At 38.5% G+C, this 18,536-nt stretch overlaps 1 protein-coding gene across 12 annotated transcripts; it reads left to right on the top strand.

The window, feature by feature from the left end:
* The first annotated feature begins 374 nt into the window (after positions 1–374).
* Positions 375–18,494, top strand: LOC149719824 (uncharacterized). 12 transcript variants are annotated; one of them, XM_089857725.1, is made up of 5 exons: positions 375–1,068; positions 1,138–1,262; positions 17,258–17,362; positions 17,393–17,494; positions 18,067–18,494. In XM_089857725.1, the coding sequence occupies exons 3-5, from the start codon at positions 17,260–17,262 to the stop codon at positions 18,204–18,206; spliced, it is 345 nt and encodes a 114-aa protein (XP_089713851.1). In that variant the 5' UTR covers positions 375–1,068; positions 1,138–1,262; positions 17,258–17,259; the 3' UTR covers positions 18,207–18,494. The 12 variants fall into 12 exon arrangements, 2 of the variants coding, with proteins under 2 accessions (XP_089713851.1, XP_089713843.1); XR_016376151.1 differs by lacking the exons at positions 375–1,068; positions 1,138–1,262; positions 17,258–17,362; positions 17,393–17,494; positions 18,067–18,494 and adding exons at positions 2,918–3,086; positions 3,191–3,228; positions 9,553–9,622; positions 9,697–9,836; XR_016376150.1 differs by lacking the exons at positions 375–1,068; positions 1,138–1,262; positions 17,258–17,362; positions 17,393–17,494; positions 18,067–18,494 and adding exons at positions 2,923–3,008; positions 3,191–3,228; positions 9,553–9,622; positions 9,697–9,836.
* Positions 18,495–18,536: the final 42 nt, after the last annotated feature.

Here is an 18,536-nt window from a genome sequence, read left to right as displayed (position 1 = left end):
GAGTGTCAGCTGGACTCAGCTTGGTCGTAGGCCGTAAATTCTGACTTGGCTATTTTGCAATATAGCCTGCGTTCACCGAGTCGCGTGATCTAGGAGGCTGTGACTCGACTCTGCTACTTAGTCTGTATATATTCAGGAACAAAGTTAATGAAAGTATTAACGGTTTTTAAAGGAATATGGGATTTATCAGGGATAGCCCTGCATTTATATACTTGTCGCTGCTTATTTTATCTTCCTATATAAATGTAGTATTTCTAGTAGCCGCAGAGACTTCTGGTGGCACTCTGTATGCATTTGGTAGAATACTTTTATAGAAATTGAAATAGTAAAAAATATTTATAAAATAAAATTTGGTCGAATTATTTCGTAGTTGTCCTATTTCAAGCCGAGGAATGTTCTCAAAAACAATTACTATTTGGTGACGAATACCTTAAAAAGTACGTTCACACGGAATTTTGGATCAGCTTAACGCGTAATTGAGTGGGCTATTGCCTTGGTGACGAGGCCAGCGAAAGAAGGCATGACGCATTGACGCCGCATGAGAGTGGCACAAGGCGTACTTCTAGCCAGGACGATGTATACAACCAGCGTGGGAAATAAGGCGGTGGCACAGGGCAAATGACCAGTTTAAAAAATGCCTGGACCAGTTTAAAAATTAAATCGGAGGGGGGTCAGTGGTCCACGGGACCACTAAGAAAATTCAAGGGTAACCAGAGTCCAGACATTATCTCAACTATTTTAATTACCCACTTCTTTAGTTTAGCAGACGACGCGCCCTGGTCAATGGTCATGGACCAGTTTATTTATTCCAGGCCAGGGGGGTCGCTGGCCCAATGTCCAGTTTTAAAAAAATCCTTATTTCCCACCCTGTAACAACGCATCCTCCTTGCTCGTATCGGGCATAGCAGAGGCTAAAGCAGACTACGACTAAATCGTTTTGTCATTGTTACGTGTTATCATAGAGATACGCGTGTTATGGTATTTTTCATCACGAAATCCCCTAAAAATGATAAATGTGGTTATAAAATGTAAACGGGGAATGGAATTGTGCTCGAAAACCCGAGATAAGTAAATTTTTCAAATTATTGAGAGGGAATAAATTGACTACCAGTAAATTAAGTTTATTCAATGCAATAGGGTGATGGAACATAAGTTTCTTAAAGGGGCTGTCCGACGCCCTCTCCTTTTTTACCCACCCGCCATGTTAAGCTCTATGAGGAAGATCGTCCTTTGTCCCACTGTCCGAACAGCATCTTAAGCATGTAAGTCTTAATTTAAAAAAAAACTTTTAATATCTGGGCCTTCAGTCACTTGCTTAACTCTCTTCTTATCGATACTTTTTAGGTCTTGGTTATATCCAAGACGTTTTGATTAATATCTGTGACTTCGGTCTTAATTTTTATTAATTTTGTGTAGACACGTTGGTGATTTTATATTGATTATTTCAACGCTTATTTCTGCATGCTGTAGAATAGGGAGCTATCAGTTCTGACCCTGAAACGTCACACCCTTCTATCTCTTACTGGAGTTTCATCCCCCCTAACGGTTGGAAACAGTATTCTACGCGCAAAAATGCCAACCAGAGAGGGGCTGCGTGACATCAGACTATCTCTTCCCCCTAGCCAGTTGCTAGCTCCATATAGGAAGTAGTTCATCATTCAATAGAAAATTGTTGAGAGATCGGAGCTATGGGAACGTCACATCAATATTTTTAGTCTAAATTGTATGACCAAAGCTGACAAAGATTGTAGTATCACACTATAGAGAGCTTTCAGATGGGATAGTAGTACGTCACACCCTCCCAAGTCTTACCGCGGTTCTGGTAGCCATATTGGGTGGTCTCAGCTTCATCCCTGCTTTAAACCCACCAATATGGCGGCGTAAATTACGTCACGAGACTCGGCTCCTCCTCCAACTAAAAGCTCTCTATTTCAGGTGGACCAAGACCAGATGCTCTATTAGAAATCTTTGAGCCCCATTTCCAATGTCATTGTTTTAACAAGATCTTATTCAAAATGGATAATTTCTTTTAGCCTTGATAGGAAATGAAACATATAGAATATGCCATCTTTAGTGGCGTTCTAACTTTAACCTAGTTTAAAGAACTAAGATAGTATTTTTTGTCGAAAATGGCATTAAATTAGTAAACTAGCAATACTTTAGCAATATTTCGGGGTGAAAACAAATCCAATTTTGCAATATTTTGGGAAAGATGTCAATTCGATAATAATAAGAAATACAATAACAGGCACACATTTAGTTTTAATGTTATTAGCTCCGCCCTTAAGTACAATTCTAATTGGATTCAGCCTTTGGGAAATTGAAGTTGGTGTTTAAATGATTTGCCAGAATGCTAGGAGGTCAGGCAATGGAAGTATGCTTTGATTTATCATTAAATATAGGAAATAACAGGATTAAATTATTATTTACTTGTAATCATGAAATTAATGTTATTTTATGCCCTGTAAACTATTTTATTTTTAATAAATAAAGTTAAATGACAGTTACGGTAATTTATTGATGACAAAATTTAGGGTTAATAATATTATTTCATATAATAGTTAAAATACAAATAGGAATGTTTTTAAGTAATGCCTGTTTAAAAATTACTTTCAAGTACTAAATTGCATTAAGAATGTTTTTGTTTGACTATTTTCAAGTTTTTAAACACGCATGATTATGATATTGGAAGGCGCAAATTATTTATTTAAATAAACTTTTGGTTTGATACTTGCCACGTTTATTTACAGCATGTAATTTGGGCTTAATTTCCCTAGTTGTTATTTAATTATGGTATTCATTATAAATTTATTCCAGTCAATAAATATATTGTTTTTTACGTTTAAAGGTAAAAGTTGCATATTTTAAAGGGTTTTTCCAAAGAAAATTGTTTTTGACACCAGAATGGCTTTTGAGGATAATTAGTGATTGCGTCCTGCTGCCAAAAAATAGACCTTAACAGGGAAAAGCTAAGAGTAACTATAATTAATTTTAAATGAATCTAAAATGTAAGTTTCACAATGAATGCGTGAGAGGGATTAAAAAAATGTTCAAGGACAGTCATACGTGAAGGTTGGATTTATAAAGTGAGAGACTTCAACATTATCGTATGAATGCCTATAATAATTTTGTTAATCTCTCAAGTGAACAATTCAATGATGAAAAAATATTTACACACATTTAATCCTAGGATTGTCAAATTGAGACTATATAATTGCCAGAAAAATAGTAAGCATGTGTTTCAATATTATATTTTTTTAAGGTATAAAAAAGGGAAGGGGAGTTTGTTAAATTAGTCCTAATATACTTAAAGATGGTTTTTAAAATTGGTAGTGATTTGCTATTGTAGAATCTGCAGTTTAGTTCAAAGAGTTAATGAGGTGCCTTGTATTTCGTTAGTGACATCTCCAATCCAGTTGATTTTAGGTTTTTTTTTTCTATATTTATTACTATTGAACTCAGATGGCGTTGGGAGTTAATGTCATTAATTGTAGTTTTTTTACTGGTTCCATCGCGCTTGATTTTGTTTTGTTGATGTAGAATCTGCAGTTCAGTTCAGAGAGTTAATGAGGTGCCTTGTGTTTGGTAGCGACATCTCCAATCCAGTTGATTATATTTTTTTTTCTATATTTATTACTATTGAACTCAGAAGGCATTACTGCTTAACGTCATTAATTGGCAGCAATTTTTACTGGTTCCCTCGACCTTGCTTTGTTTGGCAAACGTCCGTTAAACAATGTAATATACCATCATGGTATATTAACTTTAAGGCGTTTTGATGAAAATTGAAATCCAAGGTTAATCAGTTGGTATTTTAGAGTAAAGAGTGAAGTACTTGAGGTTTAATCGAGTGGTGAAGGAGGGGGGATTTGGGGTATTTCACCACCCGCGGACGCGGGGTAGTCAGTTCCTGTAGGGTAGGCATGCTGACAAGTCCCTTATTCCCTCAAAACTTTGTCGCCCAGAAGCTTGGCTTACAGGAGTGCGCCCAACTCCCAACATAGTCAAGCACATAATTTTAGTAACAATCCATTGCTGTTCTAAATTTTAAGAACGTTGAGGCAACTTTTTGCCCGGAAAAGGTTTTTTGGCGAATCTATAGCTGTTATGAACTTCTATTGTGTTGATGAACTTGTAGGCACGGCTTGCCAAACCGTAACGTAATTATACAGGGTGTTTCTGAAAAGTCCATCACAAATTAAGGGGCGTGTTTATGGGACCAAACTGAGCGGAAAGTACCAAAGAACATGGGGTGTACAACATTTTGTTACGGAGATATGGCCTTCCAAACATTCGCCCCTAAAACAAGGAAATATCCAAAAATGAGGAGTAACACTTAAGACCGACTAACCAGCTTGTTTAAAATTACTAGACAATTTCAATAGCCTTTAATCGAACAATTGATTTCTACCTTTACTAATCAGAAGCGTATAAATGAGTAGAAGTATGCCTACGGTGGTAATGTAAAATTAATCCCAAGTGACATGATGTTTCAAGATCTTCCCAGCACCAAGTAAAATGGTTCTGATTGAAGGGACTTTTATTAGCACAGCGTAAACAACGTTATTTTCAGGAATTAGTCCAAATGTCCACGGGCGGCATTACAAAAACGAGGCAGTCTTTCGAATGATACTTGGACATGTTGGAAGATCCCTGGCTTGTTCCTGTTATCTCAAACCGTAAAAAGCTACGCAAATCTTCATCATCACGGACAACACTCTTGTACGTTAGGTATGACCTTGAGAAAACCTAAAAGGACATCTCGAATGTATTTGAAAAACCCATCTCCAATTAAGGGGCGTGTTGTTTGTTTCCAACAGAGTAAACTCGCCCAGAGAACAATTACAATGCAGAGCCACGTTTCGGCGTTAATGGCCCACAAAGGTGGTCCCAAACAAAAGAACAAACTTTAATTTGTTTCGTTCAGTAAGTATTTCATGTGTCATAGATAAAACGCCATGATTAATGCACAAAGAAAATGTTATTGACAAGTTTTCGGACCGCGATGCTGAAATGTGGTGGTGCACCATCGTGCATGAACCACATTCTGTTTATTAAACCTAAGGGTACGTCTTCGAGTAGTTCTGGTAAATCGTCCCGTAAGAACTACAAGTAAGCCACACCGTTTAACCTGGGCTCTAGGAAATATGGCCCAATTAAATTGTCACCCACAATACTACACCACACGTTTAAGCTGAATTGTACTTTGTGAATTCTAACGCAAGTTGCGTGTGGTTTTTTCTTAATCAGCAAACCAATTGGCGGCTGCTTGTTTTTGGATCGTCCTCGAAAATAGTGAGAACTTCGCCTATTCTTAAAAAACAGAGCACTAAAACAGAGCACTATGTTTTTTAAGAAAGGAATAAAAGAGGTTTCACGTACATGTGTTTGTTTTATTAAACTCATAATTCAACGAAGTCTGTTACAATGCCTTTCTTCACAAATGCCGAATATGCGGATATGCACCTAATGTATGGACTAGCCGAGGGGAATGCCGCTGCAGCTGTACGCTTGTATCAGGAAAGATTTCCGCAGAGGCGACTACCAAATCGACTGACGTTCGAGGCTGTGGACAGACGTTTGAGGCAAGATGGACGAATCCAACCGGCTGGACCTCAACCTAGAGCGAGAGCCATCCCAGAGGCCGTAGAAGACGAAGTTCTCACCATTTTCGAGGACGAGCCTGAATCAAGTACCCGCCAAGTTGGTCGCCGATTAGGCGTAAACCACACGCTCGTGTGGAAAATCCTCAGAAGCCACCGGTTTCATCCTTTCCATGTTCAAAAAGTTCAAGGTTTGAATCCAGCGGACTACCCACGACGCACGGCGTTTTGTCAGTGGTTTCTGGCTAAAGTAAACGATATCGATTTCCCACGGGATTTGTTGGTTACTGACGAAGCTAACTTTTCACGGGATGGTATTATTAACTTACATAATAAACATCAATGGTCCCAGCTAAACCCCCACGCAACTTGCGTTAGAAGTCACCAAGTACAATTCAGTTTAAACGTGTGGTGTGGTATTGTGGGTGACAATTTAATTGGGCCATATTTCCTAGAACCCAGGTTAAACGGTGTGGCTTACTTGCAGTTCTTACGGGACGATTTACCGGAACTACTCGAAGACGTACCCTTAGGTTTGGTAAACAGAATGTGGTTCATGCACGATGGTGCACCACCACATTTCAGCATCGCGGTCCGAAATTATCTTAACGCGACCTTCCCTTTGCGGTGGTTAGGTCGAGGTGGACCTGTGGAGTGGCCTGCTCGATCACCCGATCTGAACCCTTGTGATTTCTTTCTTTGGGGCCACCTGAAAGACTTAGTTTATCAGACTGAAGTGCCCGATGTTGAAGAGCTACGTCGACGAATAATTCACGGCTGTCAAACAATTCGCGAAACTCCAGGCATTTTTCAACGTGTAAGGGAATCATTTGTAAGACGTGCTAATGTGTGCCTTAACGCGGGTGGTGAACACTTTGAACAATTTTTGTAACTAGTTGCAATTAAATGTTAAAACTTGTCAATAAATTCATTTTCTTCGTGCATTAATCATGGCGTTTTATCTATGACACATGAAACACTTACTGAACGAAACACATTAAAGTTTGTTCTTTTGTTTGGGACCACCTTTGTGGGCCATTAACGCCGAAACGTGGCTCTGCATTGTAATTGTTCTCTGGGCGAGTTTACTCTGTTGGAAACAAACAACACGCCCCTTAATTGGAGATGGGTTTTTCAAATACATTCGAGATGTCCTTTTAGGTTTTCTCAAGGTCATACCTAACGTACAAGAGTGTTGTCCGTGATGATGAAGATTTGCGTAGCTTTTTACGGTTTGAGATAACAGGAACAAGCCAGGGATCTTCCAACATGTCCAAGTATCATTCGAAAGACTGCCTCGTTTTTGTAATGCCGCCCGTGGACATTTGGACTAATTCCTGAAAATAACGTTGTTTACGCTGTGCTAATAAAAGTCCCTTCAATCAGAACCATTTTACTTGGTGCTGGGAAGATCTTGAAACATCATGTCACTTGGGATTAATTTTACATTACCACCGTAGGCATACTTCTACTCATTTATACGCTTCTGATTAGTAAAGGTAGAAATCAATTGTTCGATTAAAGGCTATTGAAATTGTCTAGTAATTTTAAACAAGCTGGTTAGTCGGTCTTAAGTGTTACTCCTCATTTTTGGATATTTCCTTGTTTTAGGGGCGAATGTTTGGAAGGCCATATCTCCGTAACAAAATGTTGTACACCCCATGTTCTTTGGTACTTTCCGCTCAGTTTGGTCCCATAAACACGCCCCTTAATTTGTGATGGACTTTTCAGAAACACCCTGTATAGGGAAACCAAAGAGTTGACATGTATTATTTTGCCTTGATACAGCTTGATGTTCTATAGACACTGACTCAAGCCAATAGAAAGATTATTTCTTTGAATATCTTTGCTGTTCTTAATCCAAAGACGCTCTCACTCTTTGAACACGCCAGTATAAAGTGTCTGTTATTTCGGTGGAGAAGTTGAATATATTTCTTGATTTGTCTATCGAAGTCTTGTTGCGGGTTTTTTTCTAATGATGATGATCATCATATTTTTGAGCTGTGTAGGTTTATTCTTTTATTATACTGGTAATAGCTATGATGAATTATTTTTCTGTTGAAGCTTAGCATGTAGTTGTACGAAATTAGTCTTTAAATTGTATGTTTCAAACTTGAAAATATACACTGCTTGTAGTATTTATTTCGGAATAATTTTGATCTTCGTTATATTAGTTACGTAAAGGGGCGGGGGTTGAAAGAAAACTTTACAATTTACTGGCAATTATATGTTCATTTAAATATAAGATTTTGAGGGTCTATTTTTAAAATTTTGTCACGCAACTCTTAACTTTAAGTTTGGAAACAGTGCTGCTAGAACATGGCAATTATTGTTTTGCGCGTGGGTTACCAAAGGGACAATGAAAAGGTTATTAACTTTTTGGGGAAAAAAATATTCCAGAAGGCTTTGCAAATTGTACCCCTGTTGGATTTACGCAATGCAACCTGCCACGCAGACTACCCCAGCTGGTGAGAAACACAAAGAGATTATGCAAAACTTCCTGGGATATTAATTGGAAAAATGGTTTAGTTGTTTTAATAACAAGGGTAATGTAATATATTGGTAACCACAATTTGGGAAATAATTTTCACACTTTATAAAAACAAATTATACAACAATAGTAGGATATTAGTTATAGGACAAATTAATAAGTTCATATGGCTTTTTTTAAGCCTAACTATTAAATAGTTTAAAAATCAATTTTTGTAAGTGGTATCGGATTGGGTCGGGTACACATTATTGATAAGTTATAGAAAGAAAAGGTTATATTAATAGATAATATTTAAACATAAAAGCTTTGCTAATCTTTGATATTGTAACAGGATAATATTAGATTAGATTAATTTAATTTAATTTAATTTAATGTTTTTGAATGGTTTTAAATTGTTAATGTAAAAAAGTTATGGGCGTCTTAATTTAAAAAAAAATAGCGCGCTTAAAAGAGAAAAAAATGGAAGCTGCGAAACTGATATTTAGAAAACTCTTTGAATATATTAATTTTAATAAGTATTTATTTAAAATTTGGATACGAGTGTCTAAATCTCAGTTCAAAAAATCTGTTCAATGTTAACTAATATGATGAGTTTATCTCAATAGTTTCACCAGCTTATTAAAGAATTATATTTAATCACATAGCATTACCAACAGGGGTTACGTTTTTAGCGTGTTTTTTACATAAAACACCATTGGGGCAAGAGTACTAAAAACCCTTCACTTGAAAATTCTAAAATTAATGCAAGAATCATCGCCTTTTTTTCGTAACAATAGCATGGCCCTACAATCCTCCCTCCTCTCCCTTTCACGGTTATTATAGTAGGCAACATCAAAATTACTCCAGAACCATCGTTAACCTTAAACTTGCTCTAGGATTAACAATCTTACCCAGTCATAAATTACTTTAAAGTGAATATGAAACTATTAGTATATCTTTGACAGATATGATGCTCCTTTCTGGTATAAATATTGAAATTTTGGACTTTACTCGGGGTAATTTTGATATGGATTCTTCAAGCACGTTAGATTCCCTTTAATGCGTCTGGACTCTTTCCAAGAGCAGAACAGTGACGTCAGTCAAGTTACTGACGAATCTCTCCCTTTTTCTGATCATTGTATCACTGACCTCGTACCAGCCGTTGTCTTTTCTCACAAAGTTCACATAATGTCCCTCGGCCAACGATTCACCTTTATGAATAATCACCCCTTTAGTTTTAAAAAGCATCTTACTCATAGTGACATTTTGATTTTCAAAACTTGATATTTTGGTCGAAATCTTAATTGGTCGACCATCTTTGTAATCGCCACGGAGAAGACACAAAAATACGTACTTCCCGCTGGATATCAATACATCACGCTCTTGTATTTTTGGGTTGTTACAAAATACGCATGGCACCTCTGTTAATCTCATCCTTTTTTCTAGAGATTTCCAATCAATTTTATCTCGGTTTTCTAGTGGAAGATTGAAAATGTTGCTTTCAACAATATTCTCCGAATTTTGTTCAACTTGACAATTGGGGCATTTGGTAACGTTTCGCAACTTTGACCAAAAAAGATCTTTCAGAGCTTTAGAGTAATCGGCTTCCATTTCTTGACTTAGTGTCGTCAAAAGGACCATCAAAAATTCACTGGCGTCTTGTTGATCGTTTAGCGTAAAATGATTTCCGACAGCCATTCTCAGTTCCAACCCTTTACGACTGAAGCTTCCTTGAGAACTCTCGATGTCGTTTATCGTGTTATGGAGGCAACGTAAAACTGGTTTTTCAACGAATGATCCATTGTAAGATTTAACCAATTCTCTTAATTCCGGCACTAATAAGAGTAGTTGCAAAACGCTATTAGAATAGCACGTTACTTGGTCATCGTTAGCTAAACCCTTCAAGGGCAAACTATCCAAACTCTGTTGGGTTTTCCTTTTCTTCTTCGGTGTTTCTGCACATCTCTCTTCCTCGCCTTCTAAAAGGCTTTTAGATAGTGTAGGCGCACTTCTTTTCCTACCTCGACTTTCTTTCAACTCCGTTATTTCCAAAAGAGGCAGATCTGGCCTATATTTTTTGCGAAGCCTGTTATACTCCATAATGGCTCGTCCATCCACCTTAATTTTAGTCGGATCGAACTGTAATAGATGGAGTCCGGCTAAGGACGTCACTCTCGATAAAGCCACGTACGCCATGCCAGTCCCGAAGAAATTCGGACCCAAATCCATAATGGCGCATTTTAAACTCATGCCTTGGCTTTTGTGTATCGTAATAGCGTACGCCAGGATGACGGGAAACTGGGAGCGTTTAACGTAAATGTTTGCCATGAGCAAAAATTTGACGCAAATTTTCTCAACTAAAAAGTCAGTGTTAGCGTCATCGTTATTCGGTTCGCGATCTACTCTGAGAAAAATACCAGTAACGTTTCCTTGTTCGTCCTTCTTGAATCCAGTTACGAAACCCATCGTACCATTTACAACGCCTTTTTCAAAACTGATATTCCTTCTGACCATTATTCGGCAGCCAACGCAAAGAACTAACTCGCTCTCCAAACCGCCTGTTTTGGACGGTTCGTTTTGTAGCCCTTGCAGTCTCCTGAGAATGTTTTTATTCATTTTTTTCCCATAGTCAGCGAGTCTATCCTGACAACGAATGACTTCAACTTTCTCGCCGTTTTTTCGCAGCATATCAAAGTTGAATTTTACGCACATGGCTAATTTAGGCATCAAACAAATTGGGTGAAACCCTTCATTGGACAGCTTAATGAAAAGGTCCATAGCCACCTCGATGTTTTGACCTCCCTCAACCAATCTAGTTCCTAAGGTTGCAACATCAGCTTCGGAAATATTTCCAATTCTAACTCTGCTTAGAATGTCGCCGTAACTTTGGTCGTTGGCTTGTCTAACATTTTGCGTTAGTTCATCGTATTTAAAAAACTTCCAAAGATCACTTCCTCCGATGCAATTGAATCTAAGTCTGGCTTCTTCGGAAGTGATTTTGATAAACGCGGGATTTCCTTGAACCGGTGGCAATTGGAAAAAGTCTCCCAAGACAAGAATAAATACAACTCCACCAAATGGTTGGTTCATTTCCCAAAATTCGTTCAGCCTCAAGTGAACGTGTGTCAGTAAAACCGATGAGACCATAGAAATTTCATCAATAATTAACAGTTTTAAATTACCCAAAGTTTCTTTCATAATGCTCATATTGTCAGAACTTAGGGAATGGTATTCGGCAATACGCCCATGATCTACCGGCAACATTAGTAATCTGTGTAATGTTACGCCATTAACATTCAACGCTGCCAAACCCGTTGGCGCGGCAATTGCCACGCTAGCAGGATTTTGAAAGCGTCGCCTTACGGCGTTGGCGAGAGTGTCGATAAGAAACGATTTGCCAGTGCCACCAGGTCCCGACACAAAAAGGCACTTGTTTCTACATTTTTCTCCCTCTTGGGAGAAGTGATCCATGATGTGATCATAAATTCGCCTTTGATCCGAGTTTAGTAACGCCACATTGTCAACATCAGTCTCGAAATTCATTTCCATGGCAGCTTCCACATCAGCCATCGCGTGTTCGGTTTCGATAACAATTTCCTTCCCTTGCAGCGCATTTTCATTGTCGTCACTTTCAGTCTCCGAGACTATGGTTTCTGGTTCTTTCGCCTTTTTAGAAGCCTTCCGTTTCTTTTCAACTTCTTTGGAAACCGAGAGTTTCTCGTGGTATTCTCTCATGTCTTTTAACACCGAAAGCGAGTTTTCGAAAGCATCGGCGTATGTTTCAAAATCGCCCAATAGCTCAGTTTCGTCACGCCACGGTTTGAAGAGGATCAGTAGAGCGTGACAATACTGTTCTTTCTCCTCTATCGGGTCGTGAATAAAGTGCTCTATTATGTACGGCTTAATTCTCTTTCTCATGAAACCCAGATTGTTTTTCAACTGGATTACATTCGCATTTTTCTCGACACCCTCAGAGCGCATCGCATAATCGTAAAACTGACCAAATTCCCGCAAACTTAGATTTTCCAAGCTGTCAGGACGATTCGGATATTTGTCGTCGACGAACCCTTTTTGGCAAGTGTCCGTGCTTTCGGGGTCAGTTTCCCTCAATCGCGCGAGTTCCTTGTAACCTTTCAAAATTCTCGATCGGTTTTCTTTCAAGTTAGTGTTTATAAATTTAGTGCTGTCAGACTTGTTGTAAAGGTCTTGGCCCAGCATCATATCGAGAGCTTCATAAATTCCTATTTGCTTGCACGTCAAAGATTTCAATCTATAGGCAAATAATTTTTTGGACAAACTTTCGTTGCCTAACTCGGCAAAAGTTTGGTCCATGTCAGCCCGGTCTCCCTTTGTCACGTAAGCCGTGACATAGTTTGCCACTATTTCCGATTTGTCAGCGACAAATTGCAAATCCATGTTGGCTTTGGAAGCCAAAAGTAGCGTGGGATTGTAATCATTGATTAAAACTTCGTGCTGTTTTCTCGGCAAGTCGTACAGTCGTTTCTGCAACTTTTTCATTTTACGGTGACGAGTAACTGATCTAACAGAATTCATAGTAGCAATGTTTGTTACGTTTCGAGGGAAACCGTAACGACACACTTTCAATCCTTTTTTAGAATTTTTCACCTTCTTATAACAACTGGAGGTGCATTTGTGAGTTTGGAATTTTTTTACCAGCCGGTGTAGTTCCGGACTTACCGATGCTCTTGGCATCGAACACGTGACGTGTTTTTGCACGTAATCCAAAATAGTCTCGGTCGAAGAAGTTCCAATCTTTGGAGCGTCCTTGGCCCACAAAAGCATATGGTAGTGAGGTAAACCCCGAGATTGGTATTCAACCCTCCAAAAATGATGTTCTATCATGCCAAGAACTGGATTTTGCTTACACAAGACAAAGTTGTTTAACAGCGACCGCACTTTGTTGTGAAAGTGCAAATTGACGCTAAGTGGGTCTAAATTCAACAATTCAGCCACCGTCATCGACTCTACTCCTGGAACGTCTGAATTCACTTTTCTCAAGTGATCGTGCAGTTCCATATCATCGTACTCGGCCGGATTAAAAGTTAGAAGCCAGGTGGGAGGACCAAATTCCCGAATCATCGCTAAAACGTATCTAAGAACTTTATACCAGTAGTCCTTCGTTCCTCGAATATGACCCAAGAAAGTAGCTAAATTACTCTCAAGTTCTTTATCGCCAGATTCAACTCGATTGAGCAAATTTTCAACCCCAATTGGCATGGGTTTTTTAACACGAAGAACGTAGTTCAAACTGCTAGAAATCGCTTTCATTTCGCATTCTTGATAAGAATGGAACAAATAGGCGTAATCTCGTCTAAAAATTGGACTTTTGTTCAAAAGACGGGATAAACGATACTCGGTTTCCGTTATTTTCCCAAATGGTCTATCATCGTGCTTGCCAAAGCGACCCCGTGGGAACAAATGAACGAAGCTCATGTATTCCAGATTTTTGTCCCAAGTGCTAACCGGCTCCGCCTCGACGCGCTTCATTTGGTAAGCACCCAATAAATCCTTCGGTGGTTGGACGTTCACCGGATGAATAGAGTAATGATCGTACAGATCATTGGCTTCGCCTTCAGAAAGTTTTCGCAACAAAGCCTCGGGCTGTGTTAGAATTTTGTAGGCGTCGCCTGGTGCAAGGCTAGACTGATTTTCATCGTGCTCCTGCATGTTCGAAGCGTTTTGGTCACCTTGGACGTCGAGACTACTATCCGCTGGTCCTTCTGTTGGAAGCGCAGCGGAAGCGCGTGTCAACGCATCAGATCCATCATTAATTAACGCAAGTGGATCTGTTACGCTCAGTAATTCTTCGGGAGTCAATGAATTTTCATTTCCATCAATTTGTTGCGTGCCACAAATATAATCCTCGTTCATTGTCGAAATATCAATGTCTTTGTAAAAAGGGTTTATCTTTTTCAGCACACTGAATGCTTTCAACACTTTTTCGAGGCAAACAACCTGTTGCCAAACTTTTTTGTCCGCTGTGGGAACGCCATTGACCAAGATATGCAGTTCGTGATTTTTGGGCAATGTCTTGGGAATCATCTTCAAATTTTTCTCCACGGGTATTGGAAGATAAATTACTCTTCCCTTCAAAGCTTTAACCGTGCCAAACTGCATGTTGGAGTTGGTTTTGGTGCCTAACCGCACCACAGTGTGGAAGGCCTTCACAAGCTGAAGTAAAACTTTCTCAAACATGTTTAAACTGGTGACATCTAGTGGAGGATTGTCAACCGCCAAGTTGTTCAGAAAACATCTGATGGGAACTTTACCCTTTCCTAAATCCGTAGCGCAGTAACGACATAGTAGCATGTCTGCTTCTCTCGTGTCGGAATAATTCATTATCCAGCCAGCTCTTAAAATCAGATAGGCCTCGTTCTCAAAAACAGCTCTGTTTACCAGTTTTTCTACTGCTCTTAAATCAGATTTTTTCAGTAATCTTAAACAGCAGTCGCAGGGCGTGTCGTGAAACTCGTTGGTGTTTAGCATTGCCCGAGCGAATTGATTCTCGTAAAGACTCAAGATTTGACTTTCATCGAGACTCGGCTGAGGAGCGTTAACGCTTCCTTCGGGAGCATCGTTTTGTTCCTTATTTAAATTTTTCCCACGTGTAGCAAGGGTTTTCCTTAATTCCGCCATGACATTCGTCACAGACTCGTAATCACCACTTTCAATTTCAGTTGAGATTTTAGTTAACGCGTTGAGTAACGCTTTGACGTGATAAATATTATTCAGAATATATCTAATTCCCGAATAGTGAGGAGCCAGTTCAGCTAAAGCACGCAAATGACTTTGGCACTCTTCGCTATCAGCGCAGTAAGCAGTGTGTCCTAGGAACGGAACTATTCTCACCACTATTTCGTCCCCATCTGGTGGTATAGACACGTTTGATTTTTTGCAAAATTGTTTTCTTAATTCGCAAAGGTCCAAATCAGAGTCAAAAATTTTAGTCAAAGATTTTTCATTCGCATTGGCAACTGTGTTTACGAAAGCTAGTACTTTTGCAATGGCTCGAGTTCGAACATTACAAATATCACTGCATTCCCAATATACAGTTTTGTTTAAGGTTTCAATAAACCCACCTTCATTGATCACAAAATTTGCTTTTGGATTCTTCTCTTCAGTTTCAACAATGTTGAAGAGATTCGTAACAACACCCGACTCATTAACTTGTAAAACTAGTTCAACATTACTAGTTGCGTTATTGTTTTTCATGTCAACGATATTTCCCATTTCGTCAACAAACAATTCTTTAGTCGAACTGGTAGCACGGTCTCTCAGAACTTTTCTTATACTACCATCAGAATCCAATTTAAAAATTTTGCCGTAATGTGACTCATCGCCATTTTTCAATATTTTACCATTATTTCCAATCACATAATAGGTAGTTTCATGAAAATAGGCCTCTTTCATGCTACTGTGAAGCCTTTTCCCACCCACAACTTCTGTCAAATTGCCAGGGTCAATGGACCCAATTTCTTTGATTTTCTGAACAAAATCCTTAAATTCACTAACAATGCTCGTTAGTTGGGCGTGGTAAGCCGAATATAATTGCCTTTTCAAATGCAATATTCTACCAGCTAGCACTTGGCATTTTAGCTTGTGAGAGATAGACTTCGTGCGTTGTTTTTTAGTCTCACCGTTAAAAGACTCTGACGCCACCAGTCTTTCAGTTAGACGTTTGACTAAAAACCTTTTATAGCTTTCGGCTATAATTTTTTGTTTTTCGTTTTGAAAATCCCCGCATTGAGGAGCTTTTTCGCAAAACCAAATTTATCTACTTTAGTTGGTTTATGTTTGGGTTTTAATTTTTTTGAGCAAAAAGCAACATTAGTGGTGCCACCTGGTGCCATAGCCCTTTTACAACCTTTTGCTGTACCAAGCGCAAGTTTACGCTGAACATAGTTATTTGCATTTCTTCTCTGAAAATTGTCTTGGTTTTTCAGATATAATTTCTTATTCTTAACTCGCTTAGCTTTCTTTTTTTGCAAAGCTTTACTGTTAACTAACAGTTCCAATTTATTTTGGGCTCTTTCTTTTTGCTTTGCTAAGCGTTTATTTTTTCTCTTTATTTTCTCCCGACAAAACATTACGAAAATTTACGAATCGCACAAGAAAGCAAATGTTTTTCAACCTCTGCAGAGTTGTAATCAGTTCAAGCAGTACCGTATTTGACACGGTTTGCAATGGGTCACAAGGAAACCTTAATCCCACACTGGAACTTGCAATTTGGATACACAAAGAGATCCAATTAATGGACACAAAGAAACCCAATTAATGGGAGCACAGAGAACCCAGTTAATGAGAGCACAAAGAACCCAATTAATGAGAGCACAAAGAACCCAGTTAATGAGAGCACAAAGAACCCAATTAATGAGAGCACAGAGAACCCACTTGCCAAACACAAAGAATTGGCTGAATAAAAGGTACACAGGGTACCTTTTAGGCGCACAGAAAGAACCCAGTGTCAAAAAAAAACTTCTGACAGAATTGCAAATTGTAAAAAGAAAAAAAAATACAATATAAATTAATGAAGATAATATAATTACAAGGGAAAGTGAAACCTATTAAGACTAAGAGTAAATAAGACAATTTCACAATCTGAAATGAGAACAAAAGTTATTGTACAATAGGAACATTAAAAAACCAAAAATACTTAAGTTTATAAATCATATAAAACCTTAAAAATTAAGATTCGTGGCAATTAATATTCTTTTACAAGTCTTCGGAATTGTAAGAGAACGGAACGACGTGGAAATTGTAACAATTCCCGCCAAAAAAGAAGCCAAGAGAATAAGCTTTTTTAATTTATTGCCCTCTGGAGTCTGGAACAGTAGCATGGAGCAATTATACCTGGAAACGTTTCTGTAAAATCATGCTATCACTCCAGTTTAATTGCTCTATGGTACTTCCCCTAGCCCGGGGAATATTTTTGGCGGGAAAGTACTATTACTTATTTACTTGTTAAAGCAAGCCGTTTATCAACCTCGTAAGTATGTTTTAAACACAATTTTTAATAGTTAAAATTATTAATTAACGGGTTTTGAAGCTAAGTCATAAAATTTGAAGTTATAATGTTTAAATTTATTGTCAAACTTTAAACTAGATAGAAAGTAATTGATTGTAAACTATTCAATAAAATTTCTGTTTTTCGGTTTGGGCTTAGTAATGGAAGGCAAAAACATTAAAGTCGTTAATGCCTACTTCTACGGCGGCGGCGGTCGCGGACGGGGCGGCCAGGGCGGCGGTCGCGGACGGGGCGGAGGACGAGGCGGCGGTCGCGGACGGGGCGGAGGACGAGGCGGCGGACGAGGTGGCGGTCGCGGACGGTGGCAATGGGTCCGCACTTGCTACAAGTGCAAGAAGGCCGGCCACATAATGCGGGAATGTCCGCAAAACGGAGGTACTAAATATTTTCGATTGCTTTTCCCAGGGCTACCTAAAAACTTCTATGCACTTCGTTAAAAATCTCATTTAGGGAAACTAGTTTTAAATTTAATAAAATGTTATAGAGAGCTTTCAGTTGGAGCCGAGTCTCGTGACATAATTTACGCTGCCGTATTGGAGGGTTTAAAGCAGGAATGAAGCCGAGACCACCCAATATGGCTCCCAGAAGACTTGGGTGGGTGTGACGTACTACTATCCCATCTGAAAGCTCCCTACTGAATTTAAAAAAGACAGTGAAGTTCCCTGCTATCCCTAGGTAGCCCTAATGCAAGCAATCTTAGTTAGAGCCCTTTATCGCCATGGCTCTCATAGCGTAATTTTTTTCTAATATTGGCAATGGGGTAGAAAGATATTCTATGGTATAAAAGTATCTAAAGAAAATGGGATATTAAACTGAAATTGTAGGATTGAGAAACTCTGCATGTAAGACCAAAATGAATTATAAAAAAGTATATCGTACACAAACCAGCCAAAGGTGTTAAAGGCTCAAGCATATATATAGTTGTCTTATATACGGTTACATGATAGGTAATGCAACCACCACCACCACCACAACCACCACTACCACCACCACCACCACCCCAAGCACAACCACAACCACCACCACCCCAAGCACCACCACCCCAAACACCACCATCCCAACCAACAATATGGAAACACCACTGTAAATATTTTGTAAGTATTAAACCACATTTAAAAAAGTTAACACTTTTATTATATTGGGGCACAGGAAAAGAAGTTACTATTGGGGGTTTTTTTTTCATTAATATCTTGAAAGCCTAAGTTTTAAATATTTTTGCATTCTCAATTCTTTTCTTGAGTTTCAATTAAAAATTTTCATTGAAGATAATTAATATATTTTTTCTTATATTTTTTGTAGCATCATCACCATATTAATTTTCATTCATTTTTTTTGTCAAAAAGCATTTAACCAAATAAATTAATTTCATCCAAAATTATTGCATTCTTTTTAATTCGTTTTAATGGACTAATATTCC

This window comes from Phalangium opilio, unplaced genomic scaffold (assembly GCF_054372755.1).
Source record: "Phalangium opilio isolate 3A_F unplaced genomic scaffold, DU_Popi_V2 ptg000002l_1, whole genome shotgun sequence".
Lineage (NCBI taxonomy): Eukaryota > Metazoa > Arthropoda > Arachnida > Opiliones > Phalangiidae > Phalangium > Phalangium opilio.
The sequence above is the reverse complement of the archived record's forward strand: the minus strand, read 5'-3'. Positions and strand labels throughout refer to the sequence as shown.

Coding starts and splice junctions, on each gene's coding strand:
- LOC149719824 (XM_089857725.1), top strand. CDS start 17,260: ATGGAAGGCAAAAACATTAAAGTCGTTAATGCCTACTTCTACGGCGGC. Junction 17,363..17,392: donor CGGACGGGGCGGAGGACGAG/GCGGCGGTCGCG, acceptor GCGGAGGACGAG/GCGGCGGACGAGGTGGCGGT. Junction 17,495..18,066: donor GGAATGTCCGCAAAACGGAG/GTACTAAATATT, acceptor GTTACATGATAG/GTAATGCAACCACCACCACC.